The sequence below is a fragment of the Sylvia atricapilla genome, chromosome 10 (genome assembly GCF_009819655.1).
Source record: "Sylvia atricapilla isolate bSylAtr1 chromosome 10, bSylAtr1.pri, whole genome shotgun sequence".
Classification (NCBI taxonomy): Eukaryota; Metazoa; Chordata; class Aves; order Passeriformes; family Sylviidae; genus Sylvia; species Sylvia atricapilla.
In genome coordinates, this window is record NC_089149.1 from 21,706,070 (window position 1) to 21,725,818 (window position 19,749).

The 19,749-nt window shown below is 39.6% G+C and overlaps 1 protein-coding gene across 6 annotated transcripts in view; it reads right to left on the reverse strand.

The window, feature by feature from the left end:
- DOCK10 (dedicator of cytokinesis 10) overlaps positions 1-19,749 on the reverse strand; it is a 142,424-nt gene that overhangs the window by 17,912 nt on the left and 104,763 nt on the right. For 4 of the 6 annotated variants that reach the window (XM_066326275.1, XM_066326276.1, XM_066326271.1 and 1 more), the window contains exons 26-45: positions 16,797-16,910; positions 15,644-15,715; positions 15,099-15,245; positions 14,586-14,669; positions 11,827-11,923; positions 11,222-11,266; positions 10,572-10,747; positions 10,327-10,443; positions 9,237-9,348; positions 8,398-8,519; positions 8,198-8,312; positions 7,965-8,031; positions 7,180-7,227; positions 6,454-6,555; positions 5,445-5,569; positions 4,944-5,056; positions 4,083-4,220; positions 2,392-2,574; positions 1,728-1,838; positions 129-344 (exon numbers count right to left, since the gene is read on the reverse strand). In XM_066326275.1, coding sequence (XP_066182372.1) covers positions 129-344; positions 1,728-1,838; positions 2,392-2,574; positions 4,083-4,220; positions 4,944-5,056; positions 5,445-5,569; positions 6,454-6,555; positions 7,180-7,227; positions 7,965-8,031; positions 8,198-8,312; positions 8,398-8,519; positions 9,237-9,348; positions 10,327-10,443; positions 10,572-10,747; positions 11,222-11,266; positions 11,827-11,923; positions 14,586-14,669; positions 15,099-15,245; positions 15,644-15,715; positions 16,797-16,910 — 2,304 coding nt within the window. The remainder of the gene's footprint in view (positions 1-128; positions 345-1,727; positions 1,839-2,391; positions 2,575-4,082; positions 4,221-4,943; positions 5,057-5,444; positions 5,570-6,453; positions 6,556-7,179; positions 7,228-7,964; positions 8,032-8,197; positions 8,313-8,397; positions 8,520-9,236; positions 9,349-10,326; positions 10,444-10,571; positions 10,748-11,221; positions 11,267-11,826; positions 11,924-14,585; positions 14,670-15,098; positions 15,246-15,643; positions 15,716-16,796; positions 16,911-19,749) is intronic. The other 2 variants (XM_066326273.1, XM_066326272.1) reach the window with 2 other exon arrangements.

The window sequence follows — 19,749 nt, forward strand, 5'->3', positions numbered from 1 at the left end:
CAAATATAAGGGAGAGACTGTACAGTGAGTCTCCTAACTCACTACTGTTGTCAGTCTTCCACAGCCCCTTTCATCAGAACAGCTCAGCCTAAAGACAAATGGATTTCCTGTTCATTTATTTACATTACCTCTGATAAATCTCCATTTCTTGCGTGAATCTTGGCCATGCTTTCGAGCCACGTCCTGCGTAGCTCAGGTGTGCTGGCATAGGAATTTGCCAGGCTGTACTGCAGATCCACCAGCATCTCAGGGTCCTTCTCATGCTCCTTCATCTGAGCTGTGGCCATCAAAACCGTCCTGATGCGCTTGGTCAGGTCCTTCACCTCTGCTGGGAAATTAACGTTCTTTGGGAAAGATAAGCAATGCATCACTGAAACCATCCAAAGAGCCACATGCTGCACCCCTGAACAAGCTAAAGGTCTGCTTACAGAGGGCCTCCATCCCCTTCCCTGGCTGGGCAGGCTTCAGAGCAGTCACAGTTGCAGAGCATGCACACATTGCACACAAGCTCTGGGTGTTTTTTCCCGATCTGTCAAAGCACTACAGGATGGCCCAAGTCAGTCACCTATTCCACTGCCCGTGTCCAACAGCTCTGCTTAAGTCAGGGAACTGGAACAGGTGTTACTCAATTGCTTCCTGAGCCCAGAACTGGATCCTTGCACACTTTCCTCTGAGCCACAGCACCGTGTGCTATAGATAGTCCTGCTTAACTACACTCCCAGCATGTTCCACCATGGGAATAAAGCACAAGTCTGGCTCCTGACCTTCTCACACTGTGCTACATTAAAACAGAATCCTTAAATTACTCCCACCAGCTGTTCTCAACGTATTTAGCTCAGCTCTTCAGTTTTTCAGATAAGCAGTGAAATACATTTCTTTTCAGGCTTATTTCCATCCTTTGCTTTGTTTAAAAGCAAAACATTCAGAAAAAGTAAATGAAATGAAATACTCCTTTCTCGATGTCACACAGAGATGAGCAAGTCACAGAAGCAGTGCAACCGACTGCAGTGCTGTGAAATCAAAGCTGGACTTCAAAAACAAGTAGAATTGTAATGACATCTTATTGGATAACAAATCAAATTGCTTCTGCTAACTATCTACCAATTTGTTTACGCTAACTTCATTATTAATCTCAGTGGAGATACCCTAAAGTCACCTTCAGAGAAGGACAACACCTCCAAAGTATAAAAGTGAAAATGCACATTGACATATGTTTGGACAAAAATTGTAAAAATTAAAAACCAGAATCTTTTTTCAACCATTTTAGTATAGACAATGACTATAATAGTAGTGGTAACTCAGGTGTGTTCACCTTCAGTGTGATAGCAAGGTCTTGCAAAACCCAACTACTGTGTCTATTTTTGCTACACATTTACTGAACAGGGGGAAGGGAGCACTTGTAGACTAAAAATTGTTTGTTAACTGCAATTGTGTTCCATTAGTCTTAATGCATGACCTCTGACATGAGGCAAATGAAGAAAATAAGCAATAAATAACAAACAATACAATTTTTAAATAAAAATATTTTTTGTTTTAAAATTATTTTCAGTTATTAAGCTTCTGAGTCACAAACACCTTCATGAACTTCAGATTGCCTAAGAAAGGCACACTATGAATGCATAAATCACTGGCTAATAGAGCCAGCAATTTTATTTACTGAAACACTTGCTCCCTTGAAACTGTTGACCTTTTGCAAGAGACAGTGATTGACAAAAAATGTTTCTTACTTTCATCTGCTTGTCTCCATTAGCAAAATTATTTATAATTGCGAGTGAATGTTGAAAGCGAGATCCGCCAATCCCGGCATCCGCTATCAGCTGGCTCACTGCCTTGATGAGCTGCACAGGGGGAGCAAACACAGGATGCAATTAGCAAAGAAATCAGAGTTTCAGAAGAGTTTTTAACCCCTATTTTAGTATGACCTGATGCAGCAGGCGAGTGGAATTTCATACCTGTCTTGTGAGGGTGTATGTACATGTACAAAGGCAAGGATTGTGAGTAACCTGTCAAAATTTTGTAACTGCTCACATTTTGCAGTGTAAATATGTTATTGCTGGACTTTACAGGTCTGTTCCTGTACTGTCAGATTCTGTCTAGTTCCTTCATCAGCTGTGCTCCAACTGCTGTAAGTGACATGTGAGTCAAGAATAGCCATTAATCTGGCAATGCAGATACATTCACAGCTGTTGTCTCTCCCAGGAACAGAGCTGAGCAGCCCAAGAACAGCAGAGGATCCAGTCCAACTTCAGACTTGGCAGGAAAACCAAGCTGTCACAGAGAATTGCCTGTCTGAGGACTGCAAAAGGATTGCCTTGCTTCAGTGTATAAAAATAATAATAATAAAAACTAATGCACATCAGTTAAATATTGATTATCTCACACTTCACTTACCTGTAGATGGGATCTGACTATTGATTTCTGCTTGTTAAATTCAAAGTTCTTCCTCATGAAAAAATAAAGAAGAGCAGATGCTTCTGTCTGAGTTGAACGTGATCTATGGTTACAGCACTTCAGGATTTCATAGCAGAGGGAACCACAGAGATCTGCTTGTCCTTGGAAGAATGCTGATGGGAACTATTGAAAAAAAAGTGTGAATATATGTTCAGTACTGCTCTCAGGTCTTGGTGCAGTTTTCTGAGTTAACAATTTTTTCTTAACTTTTCAGTAGCTGTCCCACAGTTATTCATACCAGGGTTTAAACTAAACATAATCCCACATGCAAATTAAGATTAATGAAGAACTATATTCAGATTTTCATACAAACACTTTATGCCATCAAACTGGCCTTTAGGAAGCCCAGGCAGCAGCTGGCACACAGCAAGCCCAGCAGCAAGGAATCTGCAAGGAATGCGTGATGGCTAACCAGGAAAAGCAGGATGGGGTCTGCACAGTTACAAAAGCTGTTCAGCAGAAGAAAAATACTTCGAGGAGGAAGGTCAGTGAACTTCCAGAGGTCAAGGGTTTGAAGAGCAGAGACAACAGAGAAGGGCCCTCCAAACCATACCCACTGTTACCAGCAGGGTGAGTGTAATAGAAGACTGAGGGAGGAGAGGTGGAAATGTACACATGAGCTGTAGATCTTAATTACTGCCTGAGTAATTAAGGGTTCTGCTGAAGGAACCACAACAGAACCATGAAGAGAGAATTCAATCCCAAAAGCTACAGGATAAATGAAAAGGGCAATTCTGGATATTTATTCATTCTCCCCATTGCAGAGTTCTTCCATTCCCAGCTGCCTGGTACGTCATTTAAAGCCATCTGTGGATGGTTTACTTCTTATTTCCCCCATGTCCTCAAGCTGCACTACTGGGAGAAACGTGATTTCCTTCTCCTTTCTCCTGAGACAACAACCAGAGGGAGGCCACATGCTGCAAACTCAGCTACACTCTTGTGTTTCATAGAAACATTCAGGAACCAGGGGCAGCTTTGCTTATTCTCACTCTCCCAGAGCAATTGCTACCTGAGTCCTACATACTGTTGGTTTTCAGAGGATCTCATCTAAGTCTGTGACTTGGAAATTGTGCTTTTGCAGCTCGCACCAAGTGCCTAACTGCCCATGACAATTTACATAAGTGCAATACAGGCAAAGAAACAGTTTGACACATAACTATATTGTTTCCTATGTTCTAAACCAAGTATTTGTAAAACTGTATTAGTGTGGATGAACTTTTGGTGAAGTGTATGGAATATTCTCCTGCTCATTCCTCTGGGGACAGCAGCAATCATTCACTGTTGGATTCTACAAACCAGGTATCTGCCAGGAGGACCATGGACCTCTAGGGTTTCAAGCTTTCTCCCATAGGTGGTAAAAGCAGGGAAGTCAATGGATATAACACAGAGCTGGACACCACTTATCAACTCACATTAAAAATTTCCCCGTCTTAGTAAATTTTTCAATTTCAAAACAGAAGTGTTTTTTCAGACATTGTGAACATCTTACTTTTAATCAATAAATGAAACCATCCTTGTCAGGAATAAGTATTAATAGAGTTCAGAACTCTTGCCAAGCGTCCAACTGTCCCCAAGCTGTAGGTTCTGTAACACACTGAGAGGCACGACCAACAGAATAAACCCAGAGTTACCTTGCCTACAAAGAGCCGCAGAGCCGCAAAGACGTGTTTGAGAGCTGCTGCTGACTGGTTGATTTGCAGAAAGAGCATGTGTGTGTCAAAGACTTTCTTCATCAACACATTCTGGCAATCAGATTGTTGGAGCTGCCTCTGAAAAGTTCACAGACAAGACAGGACACTGTGGTTATTGAAGTGAATAAACAGGAGAAGGATCTGCAGGACATTACCTCGGAGTGCTCCTAGAGAGATGCTTTTTCCAATGTAAAATTTCTGCAGATGATGTTTTCCCAGCTTGCTGCAGACTCTTGCAGTTTTTCAAGAGAAGCCCTTTGCTGTGTCTGTACAAGTCATGGATTGTACACACTATATTTAAGGGTTAGGGTGACAGAGAGGGAGCACTAAAGTGTGAAAAGGAGCTGCTGGCTGTATGATGGCTGTGAGACCTTCATCAAGTTATCTGGGCTTACTGAAGCAATCTGAGCAATTTTTAAAGAGGCAGCGGATTTACCTGCTGACTTGCAGAGATAGAAATAATAAGCAGTTTGGAAATCTGTTGGTGACAATCTCTGAGATCTAGTGGGCTAAGGATGGTTCAGAAAAGGTGATGTAATACTAGATGCATGACACTTCCAAGCAGAGCAGGGTTGTACATAGCCCTGGATATGTAGGATGTTCTTCTTCCACCTCCTTCTACTCATTTTGGGTACGATGAACCAATTCCCTTCTACAAGATCTTCACTGAGGACTGGCATATCTTATTTCTTATCCTGCTGTCTCAGACATTTCAAGTTTTCAGTGTGCCTGCTCCCCCAGGCCTTCCTTTCACCCCAGATCCCACCAGTTCAAGCAGAAAAGAAAACCAGCAAAACACACCTGGTGATTCAGAGTGTAAAGACACAGCAGGTCAAGGATTGTGAGGGAAACTTCTGTAGCAATGTTTGCCTCTGTGTCTACATACTGTACAATGTCTGTTTCATTGGAGGTGCCTGCAGCATAAAAAAAGAAAGACGAAAAACAATCTCCTGAGTGTCATTAAAGATGATTTAATTCTGCAATCTGGTCCTTAAGTCTCATCACAGCAGAGATGGGGTCCTAACTGCACTTTTAACGAAACTGGTTTTTTGAAGAAAACTGCTCATAGGAGATGAAAGAGGAGGAGATTTGAGTCAACTCTCACCAACTGCATCATTGGTGTGAGTACATCCCTTCACTGTTTCTGTTCATGCTCAAAGGAGCAAAGAAACCTAACTGGGAAGTGGGATAGATCACTCCAATCTCATAATTTTAAGAGCCTCCTGTCAGGAAGAGGTCTGTATAGAGCCTGATCTAAATCCCACAGAATTCCAGAGGGAAGTAAATAATTCCTGTACTTACTTGCAGTGCTACTGTCTATCATCTGCAAGAGCTTGGGGTTAGAAAGTGCATTTTTGCCACGGATTATTGGTAACGTTTGAGATCTGTGGTGCTTGTGGCCATCGTGACTTGAAGTAGAATGCATCCTGCAATTGAAAGGTACCATTAAGGATAGAAAAAAGGAATAAATTACTGTGCCTACTCAGAATTTTCCATGTCAGTTACTGCAGTACTTCTCAGTGGCTGAATTAAACAAAATGATGCAAAATTCTTCAGAGATACAAAGATAAAGGAAGTCAGTGAGGTGGACAAAACAAACATGTGCTGGGGTTTCTTGAAATCACAGGGGACAAAACTTCCATTAAACACTAAAATAAAAGCTCAGCTTAAATAACAGCTGATGTTTAAAAAACTGTCTTTGGGTGAAGAAAAAATCAGGTAAGTTCTGTTAGCTCAGAACATAGGAAAAATATATCTTGTTCAAGAAAGAAATAATACAGTTTCTATAAGGTGAAAGAAATGATGACAAACTGACAATGACAGCAAAAATACATGTGTGCCTATTCATGTATTCTTTTAATCCTCTATGCTGACAAATACATCATTAATTTATAATGAGAAGCTTAGAACTAAAAATATCAATGGTTATTATAATATTTGAAAGGATTTTATGTTTGTAACTAGTGTAGATTTCAGGAAGATTTAACATCTCAAAATTCAGGTAACTTTTTAAAAATACTTCCTATTTATTTCTTCTAAAAATTAATTTCATAAATTTACATGATTAAAATTATTCTAGGGCAGAATTACTCCCTGAACACAATGCTCTAACCAACAGCTTGTAAATCAAGATGAACTTTTTACAGTTTAAAGCTCTGAGGTCTCTGAACTTTGTTACCTATTTTGTCAATACCAATTTTATCAATGCTGTGACAGAGTCTGAGGGTGGAGGATGGGTTTATAAACCAGGCTAAACCAGAATAAACCCAGACTGAGGGTTTATAGAGTCAGGAAGTCAATGTGTCTTTACCATTGTGAGAGCAGCCCTGATGCTTGGCCGGAGGAGTTTGAACCTTTAAGAGTTCCATTATTCTGTGTGGCCTGCACAAACTTAAAAGCAGCTGCAATTTTCCTATTAAGAGAAAGAGAAAATAAATGTTGATTTGTTATGAAACGTGACACAGATTTTGCCATGTCCCTGAAGAGTAAATGCAGGCCTGACATAACCTGCTGTGGAGCAAGAACTGGTTCATCTGGTGACCTCTAATTTTGACATTGCATGACATATAGACAAGTTCACAGCTGTAATATAAAATAAAAAATGAAACATCAGCTGAGACAAAGTGTGCATTCCACATTTCACAGCTGAACATGATCTCACATTTTTGCAGGGAGGCAGATTGGGGTTTTTTTATTGCTCATTAAAACTATTATTTCCATGACATGGATGGAAATACAGTGTTCAAAGTTCCTTTGTTTGGCATATGCACAGAAATGTGGTCAAGAATGGCCCCAGTATTTTGGATTATAAATGCAATAATGGTTGTCACGTCATGCAATTCATCCTTCATAGAAGATATGTACTCAGATATGCAGAACACCACAATTACATCATTTGCATACAAGAAAAAATGAAGCATACATTGGCTTCAGCTCCACATAGAGATTCTATTAACACACTGCTAATCTCATTTAAGTCTAATAAATGCTGCAATATGCAAATACTGCAACACAGAGTCTGTAACTACAGAATTACCTGACAATATTGCGTTTTCCTAGATATCTGAAATTTTGCAGACAAACCCTGAAAGAGAAAACAACACGTTTTATGCTTATTAATGGCTTTGTACTTATGAAAAAAATGCTGAATCTTAGTGCCTCAATGAGACTCATGGCATATGCACCTGCTAGCAGGCAAAAAGAACAGAATGCAGCAGTTCCCAGCCTAGGGACACATGAGGTGTGTGTCACACTTTGCACACCCATGTTCTTTTTTTCCACAATTGAAGATTCCTGCCCAGTGAGATGGCAAAGGCAAAAACCTGGCTGCAAAAACATTCCCTCTCCAACAGCTGAAGGTAAATAACTCACACTTCAGCTACAAGATGGTGAGGAAATTCCAAAACCTGCTGGATTCTGCAGTCATGCATAGATTGGATTGAGCAAACCACCCTGGGGATGTGAAAAGCAGGTCATCTTACATTATGTGACTTTTATTATGGCTGCGAAGTTTTGAGGAGCTAAATATTTTTCTCAAGGGAAGAATCTCAACACCAAATGGGAAAGCAATTTGAAAATCTTTTTTAGGAGGAAGGCTCAAAGCATTATGACCCTTGTTCATGGAAATGACAACATCTTGGAGGATGTGTTTCTTATTAATAATGTCTCATTATGGGTTTGGAAGACTATGGCAAAATAATTTAAGATACAAGAGCTATCTCAGACTATTCCAATAGGTGGACAAACCCAAAGAGGAATTGTTCGAAGCCAGCACTTTAGAATATTCAACACAAAAATCAAACAACCACAAAGTAAACTTACTCTAAAATGCTGAAAAAGTCTGTTATTTCTGAGAAGGGTGCTCGCAGCCAGTAGGAAATCAGTGCATCTAAGGGGAGATATTAAAATATATTATGTATCTGTTACAGGGAATTAAACTTAGCCCAAAGCCCATAAAATACACTGATAATTATTCTAATTTAATGCTCACATGGATTCTACATTCACAGCATTTTACAGCAACATAAATTAAGTAGTGAGTGCACAGTTTTTACCTTCTGAAATGGTTTTCATAATGTGAAGGAAGCACATAAGAAGGCTTCTAGTTTCAGCTTGATCCAGCTTGTCAAAACGAAGAGTTGACCCAATCAAAGACAAAGGTCTCATGATCTGTTGAGGTGACAGCAAAGGGCCTTGTTAAGTACAGTGATGGGCTCCCACCTCTAGCAAGCGTTTTCAACATTTGCACATGTACCTTTTCACACGTGTCAGTTCTCTCACTGTTTTTTTCATTGGTACTTGGGTTAGATTCAAGACTTGCTAAGGAAGCTCTGGAGTCAGCATGGTTTGCTGCAGAGATAGCTATTGATGAAAAGGCTGTAAATGAAAGTCATAGCAAACATGCTAAACTAAAACATTTATGGATACAAAAACTAACAAAAAAAAATGGAGAACTTAAAATGTGTCACATGCTGGATTGAGACAAGTGCTTTGAACTTTCAATAGCAAAGCTATTGATGGGTATGTTTAGTACTGAAAACATGCAACAAGTTGAAGTACAGTGATTCAGTTTGCCATTTTTCATGGCATTAAAATGGCCTGTTGCATTGTGTAAGAATTGACCTAAAGACACAAAAATCAGTGGAAAGATGCCTGAATTCATTTCCCTGGATTTTGAAATGGGGTTTGGAGGCAATGAACTAAGTAAGTTGTGTTTCTATTCTTCCATTAAGCCTGGAAAAACTATGAATATTTTCCTCCATAAGACATCAGGAGTTTTCAGGAGAAACCTTGGAACTATCTTTAAGTCAGGCAGAGTCTACAAGAATGAACTCAGGCAAAGGGATTTCTTAGAGCCTGAATACTGGCATCATTCCAAAGTAGGAGAGGAAGTGAAGCAGTGGAAGTAGAACAGCTTCACAAGAGAAAGTCAATCCAAAGACACCCAAAAGGAAGAGAAACATTGCATACCATGTTTCCCTGGATATAATATAAAAAAGTGAATGATATCCTCCATGAATTCTAAGCAGAAAGCACAATGGATTGAGAAACACACAAATCTGACTATGTGCCTGTTCAATCTGTCATTTGTACCTGCAATGGAGTTCAGAACATCTTTGGAAAAGGAGGTGTCCACAGAGTTTGCATGTTTCATTGCTGTCTGGCTCTGAAACCCTCCAGCTGTGCTCAGGTCATCCCTGGATCCCTGTATTTTGAAAGAAACAGAACCAGCTCTAGTAGTTGATATCATTTTTAACTTGGATAATGACAGCACACCCAGAAGGCTTTTCTAAGACTCTGAGTTTGAGAACCTACTTTCAGTTGTTTGGACATGACAGCCTTAAAGGTTCAAGGCTTGCCCTAATGTGCTCAGAAGTTACCTGCAATATGAGACTCTCTCACAGTGGAAGCTGTAAAGGACTGGTCAATTCTAACTGGTGTTTGTTTCTGAAACATTAACACAGCACTGGGAAAGGAACACTAATTGCCATTAGCAGTGCTCAAATGAAATGGGCTCATTTGCTGGAAGAACTGAAAGACACCATACCCCTGCAGAAATCTGCTTCTAGTTTTTAAAGCAGTACGGTTATTACATATCTTCTATGAAACAAACATATTCCTTCAGATGTGCAGTTTATACAGACAATTTCCATGGCAGTAAAGCTGTTTTATGATGTTTCTGTACCCCTTCCCTCCTTCAGTTACTTGTATGCATTCCCTCTGCCTCCTGGTATAGCTTATGGTCTCTCAGTTGCACCATCTTAGGGTGCAGAAAGTAATCCTGCAAAGACTCTGTGGGCAGTGGGAGGTTTTCTTCACAGCAGTGTGTCCCAGCCTCCTGCCTGAGGACACGACCTCAGACCCCAGCTTGTGGGAGAGGTACTGGACACACTGTCTGGGACTCCAGATCTCTAACCCTGAATTTCCAGCCCTGGGACAGCAGTGTCCTGGGTCTGCTCCAGACCCCTTGTTCCTTGACAGTACAGACTCCCAAGGCTCTGCAAATTGAGACCTTCCAAATTAAACTTTGCAGATGCAAATATATCAGCAATTTCAGAACTGTATTCTGCTACCTAAATTGGTGACCAGCATAAACTTGGACTTCTTCCCACTGGGTCAGACTGGCTCACCTTGATCATTTCAGTGCTCCAAAAAAAAAAAAAAAAAAAATCACATTAATTACCTGATTGGAAGTATTGATATTGAAGAGGAACACATCTTTCATGTAAATCCTTGGCATATTGTCCAAAAGCATTCCATAGAGTGGCATATACAGGTTTGCTATTTGTGCTTGTTTTGCCTAAAAATAAAAGACACAACATGAACCTCAAGAAACTAATAAATACACACCAGCGGCTAAGGAAATTCCATGTATGTTTAGGTACTGTATGAACAAGCAAATGAAAAAAGAACAAGTAGTTTCTTTACCGGCTCTGCGTATCGATCATCAAAGGAATGCTTGGCCATCAGGTTTTTAAGCACAGCCAAAGCCAAGTGCCTGATATCCTGGTCTTCTTGCAGGGCAAAGCCAACCTCCCTCAGCAGCACTCCAATTAGGAAGTGCTTACGGCAAAATTCATTGGTCAACGTGTACTCTGGAATGTCTTGGAATAGAATGGACGAGAACGTTTAAATTAATATACAGGTTACATACATCTCCCCTCCCTCCCACCCTTTCATTTTCCAAATGTTCAATCCATTGTTAAACCTTGATTTCATGGTCTGACTGCCTTATTCTCCTCCTTCAGTTCTCAGAATAAACTAATTTTAATATAATTATCTCTTGAAATCAGGCAGGTTTTACTATTTAATAATAAAAGATGATTTATATACACGTTCCCACATAAGAATCTCAACTGTTTGCTCATTATACTACTGACTTCTTGGAGGCACGAAGTCCAAATAGTTGTTCCCATATCTTGAGCCAGAAGAGCTCTAAACCACAGAGGCTGAGAGCAATTCCACTTCTGAAAATGATAAATAACTTTTGTCTACAGTTTGTCACAATGCATTGCATGCCAACAGTGGCAGTGGTCACAGTAAAATTCTGCTCACTCATGCAGTGATGCTGCTCATACCTGATGTTCGATATTCCTGTGCTGATTCTGAAGGCGTCACAGTGTCTTCATTTTTTATAAACATAAGAAAAAGGGCAAAAATAATGCACTTTTTAATTATTTGTAAAAAAATTCACTCGCTTTTCAAAAAATTTGACTCAAATCTGCACTAAACAGCTTCTACTGTTAAAAAAAACCCCTGAGTATCAAAACTCATTTTTTGATGCTGAAAATTGAGGTAAAAAGGAGACGAGAGCCCATTGTTTGAGCTTCTCCCCCTTCCTGGTGTACCTGTTGAAATCCTTTCCTAGTTCACCACCTCCCAAGGCTACTGCAGTAGCCTTACTGATTTAGTAAATCAGCCATCACAAAAGTTCCAGTTAAAACTTCCAGTGAGAAGCTTTCACCTCCCACCCCCTAACTGAGCTGCCAGGGGTCGCATTTATTTACAGGCATACTGAAATGATGTTATTTTTATCACACTGCTTAGGTACCACACCTGAAAAGCTGTTTGGGGCCTCTGAGCCTGATGTACAGACATGGCTCTGGAGAGAGTTATTTATTATCTGCTCTTGGAACCTCCCTGCAATTCACTGTTTACAGGAATCCTCCTGAGGGGGGCTTACCAGGAATGTGTGAAGACCGTATGGGGAGGCATAGGGGGATAAAGTGCTCATGGTGACAGACTTCTTGGAGAAAGTCGAATTTGAACTGGTGCAAAGTCTGAAAATCACAACAGGAAATGGTTCAGTTCACATTAGAACAGGGAAAATGGCGAGACAGAGCTCCACTACTTTTTATCTCTACCTCAAACTTCACACTCACACCCAGCAACAAAACCTTAGAGCTTGCTATGCCAAGCAGCACAAACAATAAAAATGTGGTTTTCACCTCTGTTATTGAAAGAATTTCCCACAGACAAACAAGCTTTTTGAATTTCTAAACTACAATTTTTCCTTGAAGATTTAGTGATAAATCTAAGCTTGATCCAAACGAAATATTTAAGGTATGCTCAAGGCTACACTGGGTCTTCTGATGACATACACGACAGCATTGAATCATAGTGAAGTATCTTCTCCAGTCCACAGAAATTTTGAACCATCATAGTTATTATGACTTTTTTTTTTATTTTTCATGAAGTTTCAGCCACACAGGTCACACCCAGAGCTTACTGACAGTAGTAAAAACTTCCTCTGTTGATGCCAATGAGTTCCATCTCCAAGGGATTTGGGTATATATATAGTTTTGTTATTATTTCTTTAATATCTCCCTTCAAAGAAGCCGTACAGATAATTTTTGGAGCCTTGCACCTACCTCAAGAATTTATCATTCCTTCTGTAATGATGTAACATTGAGATATAAAGGTAATACACCATTTCCAGCAAGACATTTTTATTTCCATCATCTCATTGTTCTCACTGGCCCAAGCAGTGATTTTCAGTAGTTCAGCAGCAGGGTTACTCTGAATGCCCTAACACTAGAAAGCACTTGAAAAGTATTTCAGTTTGCACTAAAATTGAATTGGAGCAATTCTCTGCCACTGTCAGGCTGGGATCCCTAGAACATGCACTTTTCTGAGCCTACCAAGTAGGGGATGGTTGGGAATTTTCCCCTAAAATGTTTCATTGCACCTCTTCAGGAATATTATGTTAGCTGGACATGCTAATGGCAAATGAAGAAGTGAAGCATCTGAAATGTGTTTCCCAAGAGGAACTGTGACATTTTGAGGGAGCACAGCAATGAACTGATTTCTAATGAGGTATTTCAACTTTTGAATAAATGTTTCTCAAAACTATATTTAAATGTCAAAATGTGGAACACCATAAGGGACATTTCTGTGGAACAGAAATTATGTTGCTTCATTCAGAAATGCAATAAATGCAAACTGCACTGCTACAGACTGATATGCCCACAAAATATTTAGGCAACAATCTACACTGTTAAATTTTCTGAAGACAGGTCAGACTGCAGTATCTTTTTTTTTTTAATACATAAATAATCCAGTTAAAGAGGCAAAAACCACACAAAAAGAAACCTTGCAGCACATTTAGAAGACTGACTCTTGCTTATGGATTGGTCTGAAATGAAAATGATGCAAGGCCTCCCTCTCCTTGAGGTCAGAAATCTCTGATTTTATTCTGTGACTATTGTTTCCATGTGCCACAAAGGCAGCTCCAGCTGCACATCTGTCACAACTCCACCGTGACTCCGCTCCCACACACGCTGGCAGATGGATCTGGAGGATGCTGGCAGTGTGCACACACTTACTGCCAAGAAGGTGCTAAGTACTGCTCTGCACACCGATTAATCTCAGGCTTTTCCACTGACCATTAATGGGCTTTTTTTAAATCAAACATCTGTTTCTGTGGTAGAATGTATTTAGGGAAGTTTGAAGTATGGAAACAGTTTTCAGATTGCATAATATTATTTACAGAATTAGAGACCTCAGGCTATGACATTAATAACTGAGAGACTCCATTTTACAGCTGTTCCAGAGATCAAGTGAAAGACCTGAGTTCAGAATGAAGATGTTTTTAGTAAAAAGCAAAGCAGACCTGGAGCTTTAGCTATTCTTTAGCTACAAATGCACATATTACCAATAAAGAATTATATAAAAGTTAATGGGCAAAAGCTTTGTGAGCTTTTTGGGGAAAGATGAATCATTCAAAGTGTATATCTTGACTACATTGTGCTACTATATATATTCTCACAAACTCTGGCATGGAAGAGAAAAAGCCTGTGACTCATCCTGATGGATGAAGAGCAAGGGAGTCACGCTGAATAATTCTGGGACCTCTTGCTGTTTGAAATTTATTGTTCAAACCATATCAATGACTATTGCAGGTATTAGAGAAGAATAAAGGCGGCATGGAATTTTCCTCATAGCCAGCAAAAAATAATTTGGAGCTGATTTGCCTTCTTGCATCATCAATGAGGTAAGATCATGGCATTCACACAAAGTAAAGATGTTACAGGCTCACTTGAGTTTACACAGTGATAATTTTTCATGTGCTCTTACTTCATTCTCCTCAAAGAAAATTACTGCCAATTGTTGATATTTATAGGTGCTGATACAGATAGGTACTTTCAAAGAATTAAAGCTTAAATTCAGTCTTTTGGATTCCTTGGTCTGAGCAGTCTGTGTAGAGTTTATTTTTGCAGGTCTCACTGAGTATTTGTTTGAACATGGCTATTTACTCCCAAGAAGGGAGTACATGAATTAAACCCAGGAGGTTTTAATCCATATTTACTCGAAATGTTTTCACTGACTTGAGTTCTAAGCATGGTGAAGTCATAGAATCATAAATAGTTTCAATATAAAAAATATTTTGTTAGCCAGTCACTTTAGAAAAAACAGGCACAAACAAATAAATCAGAGGCATACCTTGCAATCTCCAGCTCCAAACATACTTATATAATTGTTGACCATCCTGAACACAAATCCACGATCCATAAATGTGAAACAGCGCTGAGAAAGGGGAGGAAAAACATTACTATTTTATAGAAAAAACACCAATACATGGCCTCAGCTACCTGGCTGATCTCTCTGTGTCACCTGTATACTGGAATCACGTGCACAGATGAGGTAAGTCTTAGGCAGGTCAAGGAATATCAGGGACTTGAATATAATGTAAGAATCTGCAAAACTTGAAAACTTTGGCTCTTTAAGAGCGTAGACAGAAATGAATTAAAATTGCTTTAAAGCAGATTTACATGAAGCTTTTACATCCTTAAAGACCAAAGACCACAGAAAACTGAACAATCAGTCACCACTGAATTTGGCAGTTGAGCCATCATCCACTCAGAATTGGTTTTACTCTCTTTGACTAGACTAGTCTGGAGTTTGTATTAAATATGGGGAAATAAGTGCATGTGCTGTAATGACAGAACACCTCACCTTGAGAAATTTGGCAATGCTGTAGTTTGCATTCCTGGTTTCCTCAAGAGCATCTCTGTACTTCCAAACAACGTGGTCTGCTAAAATCATCACCAGTGTGTCCAGCTCAGTTTGAAATGATTCTGGAAACCTCCGAGTTCGAGAAACCTGAGCAGGGAACAGATCATCAACTTAAGAGTGCATGATGTTGCACACCAAACATTCAGGCCAAGAATAAAGAATAAACCACAGGCCACTCAACATAGAAGAAAAATATTCCTACAGTTCCATGGATCCATTCTGAGCACAAACCCCCAAACAGGGAGGGTCCATAGGAAAGTGGGAAATATGTCTTCAACCCATGTTCAATCTATCTTTGTACAATCAAGAGCAGGTTTGAGCCTAGCAGGTAATATAATTTTTTGTAGGTCAGCCAAATATTTTACCAAGTATGACAGGATTTATTTTATTGGCCAGTCAAGCAGTAAAGTTCAAGTATATTCAAGTGTATTTGCCAGGATTCTGCATTTTGTATTTTCCTCAAGAGATTTTGTATATAAACTTACCTTTATTTTGCTTGTATCAACCAAATGCTGAGCCATTGATTTTAAGATGACTGCAAAGAAGAACCAGGAATGCTGTTCAAAAGAAGGAAAAGAGTGAATGAATAATGATTACCTGATAAACACCTTATGATGCATTACCATTCCTTACAGATGGATTACATGTAATGCACAGTGTTAAACACTGTGTGACAAACCAATTTACAAATCTAAGTGCCATGTATTTAAATAACGCTGGATCATGTCCTTAAGAGAGGTGAAGCCATCTCAGGCATTTTGTCACTGTGGCTTTTTGCAGTAAGGAGCCTCCAAGCACCACTCCTAAAAACTTTCCATCCCTACTGAGCACTGTCCTCATGGTTTGCTTGCAGGAAACTGGCAGAAAGGTGTGATGCAGAGAACCTCTGCCAGTTCCCTGATGCCTTGTGAGTTCCATCAGATGGGTAATTCGGCCAGAATAAGATAGTACTTGAACAGAGTGGTTCTTCAAATACAATTTGAAATAGTGAACAGGTACAATACAGATTAATATCTCAGGACATATGTGAAACAAATACACTCCAAAAGCTTATACACTGAAAAAAGACCCCAAACCCACAACAAACCCAATCACAAGCACTTTTTTGTGGCCCAGATTTCTGCAGGTTGTTTTCTTTTCTCAGACTAATTTTTGCTAATGGCTCAATAAAGAAAATCAGAACTGGTTCATTTTAAAAGATGAACACATTTTTGCCTCTGGGAAGTCCTGGCCTGGACTGGGTAACTCTTGTACCATAACCCACAGGCACAGAGACAGACCTTGGAGATGAATGAATTTCATACAGATCAATATTTTCCTTGCATCTTCCAAGTTAAAAATTAAATCAGAGTATCCTAAAAGTAATTGCCCACATCATACTGTGTAAGAATTAGGTCTCAGGTTCTGACTGAGCTGTAATAGACAGGAAGAATTTTATTATGCAAACCACAGCACCTTGAGAAACATGCTGTGCTGAGAACCTGCAGCAGCTCTGCTAAGTCTGACTGTTGAAACAGTGCAGGATGTGATTTGCACAAAGGTCATACAGGGAGAAGGAAGAGAAGAAAGAGATAAGTGGATTCCAGGCAGAAAACCAGTAGTAAAACTACAAATGTGCTAATGCAAGCTATCATTCACCTTTAAAACCTGTTTCACAGTTACTTGTTCATTTGACTTCAGCAGACCAGTCACGCTCTTGGACAGTTCCTCATGGACAGTTCTTTCATCAAATGATTTGGTCCTGAACACGTACTGAAGGAGAAAAAAAAAAAATTTCAAAATGTGCAATAAAACAAATACAAAAAACACTCAGTAGGAAATGATAAATTATTTGTGTACACTAACAGCTGACAATCTTTGCTGCCAAGAGATCTTGACTGAACAATCCATTTACATAAAATTTAATTTCCAGTAATGGCACAACACTGCTCCCCTACACAACCTCAGTTTTAAACACAGATTCCTATTGATTTCAGCTTAATGTGAATCAAGAGGAAATTCTGCTTAAAATCAGTGCTATGATTTACTTTTCAATAGTTGATAGGATCCTGCCACCTCTAAACTGGCTTTCAAGCCATTTCACCTGGGAAGAAAACAAAAAGCAAGCAGAGGAAGTGTGGAGGGTTTTCCACCCACCTAGTCCAGGTCACCTTTCACCTGCTCCTTCCCACCAGTGGCAACAGCTACTCAGAGTTGGTAACAACTCTTCATCCTGGAAGGTGTAGAGCACCCACTGCAGCTGACTGATGGGCAAAACTGCACCCCTTGTACAAACTGAGCCCTCAGGGGAGGAATTTACCTACCAAGTTGCTGGGAACTCATAAACCTGCCATGAATAGTCAACAATTCAAGCTAATAACTTGGTACCACTGCACCTTCCCTAAAGCAAGAGCCCTGACAAGGTATCAGTTGGGATCAGAAAGCTTTTCAATACAACCAGGTTGGCAAAAGAAACAAATATCTCTTGAAAACATGTTATTAATATTCAGCTTTGTTTCAACAGCAGATGCCATAAGCTTCTCCCTGTGCAATTTGGCACTTCTGGGTCCAGTTATTTAAGTCAGTGTAATTTCCCATTATTGCTGCATTGTGAGTCACAATTCCCGACTTACTTATTCCCTAAACAGCATTTCTAAGGTAGGTATTTGTTTCCTTACAGCTGGAAAACAAAGAGATTACCAGTTACTGGGTTTTGACTGCTGCTGGAAATCAGAAAACAGACCAAATGGACTTAAAGTGTGACTTAATGGTCACGTGTGGTTTCAAAGATTATTAGCTGGTCATGTAGTAGATATCTACTGCAATTTTGAAAAATTGTTGAGTAGAAGAGGTTTTGATACCCACTTAATTACCTACATTTACATGTTACATAGGCTATTTATTTTGGAGCCTGAAGAGGTCTGCTGGATCTCAGCAGAATTCTTCTATGCTTAAACTGGGGTACTTGAGACTACAATGGAACTACTCAGAGGCTGAGGTGCATGACCTGTAAACACTGACATTCATAAAGTAGGGAAGTAAATCCATGCCATGCAAATATCAATCAACAGTTGTAAACACTGAAATGAAAATGTTTTCCCATTTAGCAGCCCAACTCCTGTCATGTTTTCATATTTCTACCCATGAACACGCTGAAGTCTCCAGTTTATCAGGAATGTATTTGTTTTCACTTTATTCCTAAAGTGGAATACCTCCCTCAGGCTTATGTCACAAGTACTACTCATCATGCACAAATGAAATGTACTTTATAAGAGCCACTTGTTGCACAGTGAAGCAGGATGTCATTACAAACAGCACTCCACACAATTGTTTGTCTCATATTTTCTTTCCATGACTGTGAGGGATCTGTCATTGCTATCATGATCTCCATTAGTTCTGTCACCACTGACCAGAGCAAGGCAAGAAACAAAGTGATACTAATATCTCCTTCAGCTCTTTGAACACCCTTCAATTCTCTTCTATTCTGCTCTTTGCAATACACAGATAAGTCAGCAAACGGAACACTCAAAGGTGTTACAGCTTTCTCACTACTGATTCATCAAGCATGACTAGAACAAAATTTACCATCCCTCTCCACTGCAATTAAAAGAGAGGGAAAATAACAAAGGCAAGTGAATAAGTATAACAGCCTTAATGGGGTTCACTTGTCTATGGATTTTTGTCCATGCCAGTAGCTGCAGTTAATTTGTTTTTTAAGCTTCTGCTTAAAAACACTGCTTCATAAAGCTCTCAGCTTATAAAGCTGTTACCCAAGTGGTTTGAAAATGAGATAGTTGCTGGCCAACAGCATTATTCTTATTCATTTAATGGATGTCCAGCTGATAGAGATGACAAGGAGATCATCGTTAAAGAGGCCACTCCTTTGGTTTTTTAAGTAATATTACAGACTGTCCAGAAGCAAACTCCATACACAGTACCTGTCCATATATATTACAGTCTTCAAAACAATAAAGGATTAAAAAAGCCTGAAGAAACAGGGAAAAGCCACAGAACCTGAATTCCACAGATGAGGAAAGAACTTATGTAGAACAGCACATGGAAAAACAAGGGGTCTTGAGACTAAAATAATGATTTTGTAGTAAAAAGTTTAGTTACAAAACCATAGCTTTGTAAGAGACATGAAGCCTTCTGGAAGCCACAAAGAGCACCCAGAAGCACCTTGTTCATAAGAATTGCTACTTGTGGATCCTCTTCAAGGGACTGAAAAGAAAGGGATTCAAAGGGATCAGCTTATGAGGGCAACTCTGTATCTGTACAACATAGATGGCCAGATATTTTATAGTGACAAATCTCATCACAGTCAAGAGGAATGCTGCAGACTCCAAGCAGCATCAAATTGGTATCTATGTAGTTGAAATTTCATGACCTTTCATGTTATTTCCACCTTCCCTTCTTTCAAACCCTGCACAGTGGGAAATTCTCAGTTTATCATCATTTCACAAAGACTGACACTAATCCTACACTCCTAAAAGCTCAGTGGTAGTACATTTGCACCAGGTTTTGGTTCAAAAATACAAATTCTAGTTATCAGCTGAATGCACTGCAGCTTCTCCCTCCTGTGCTTCCTCAACTTGGTGTTCTATGGAAAATA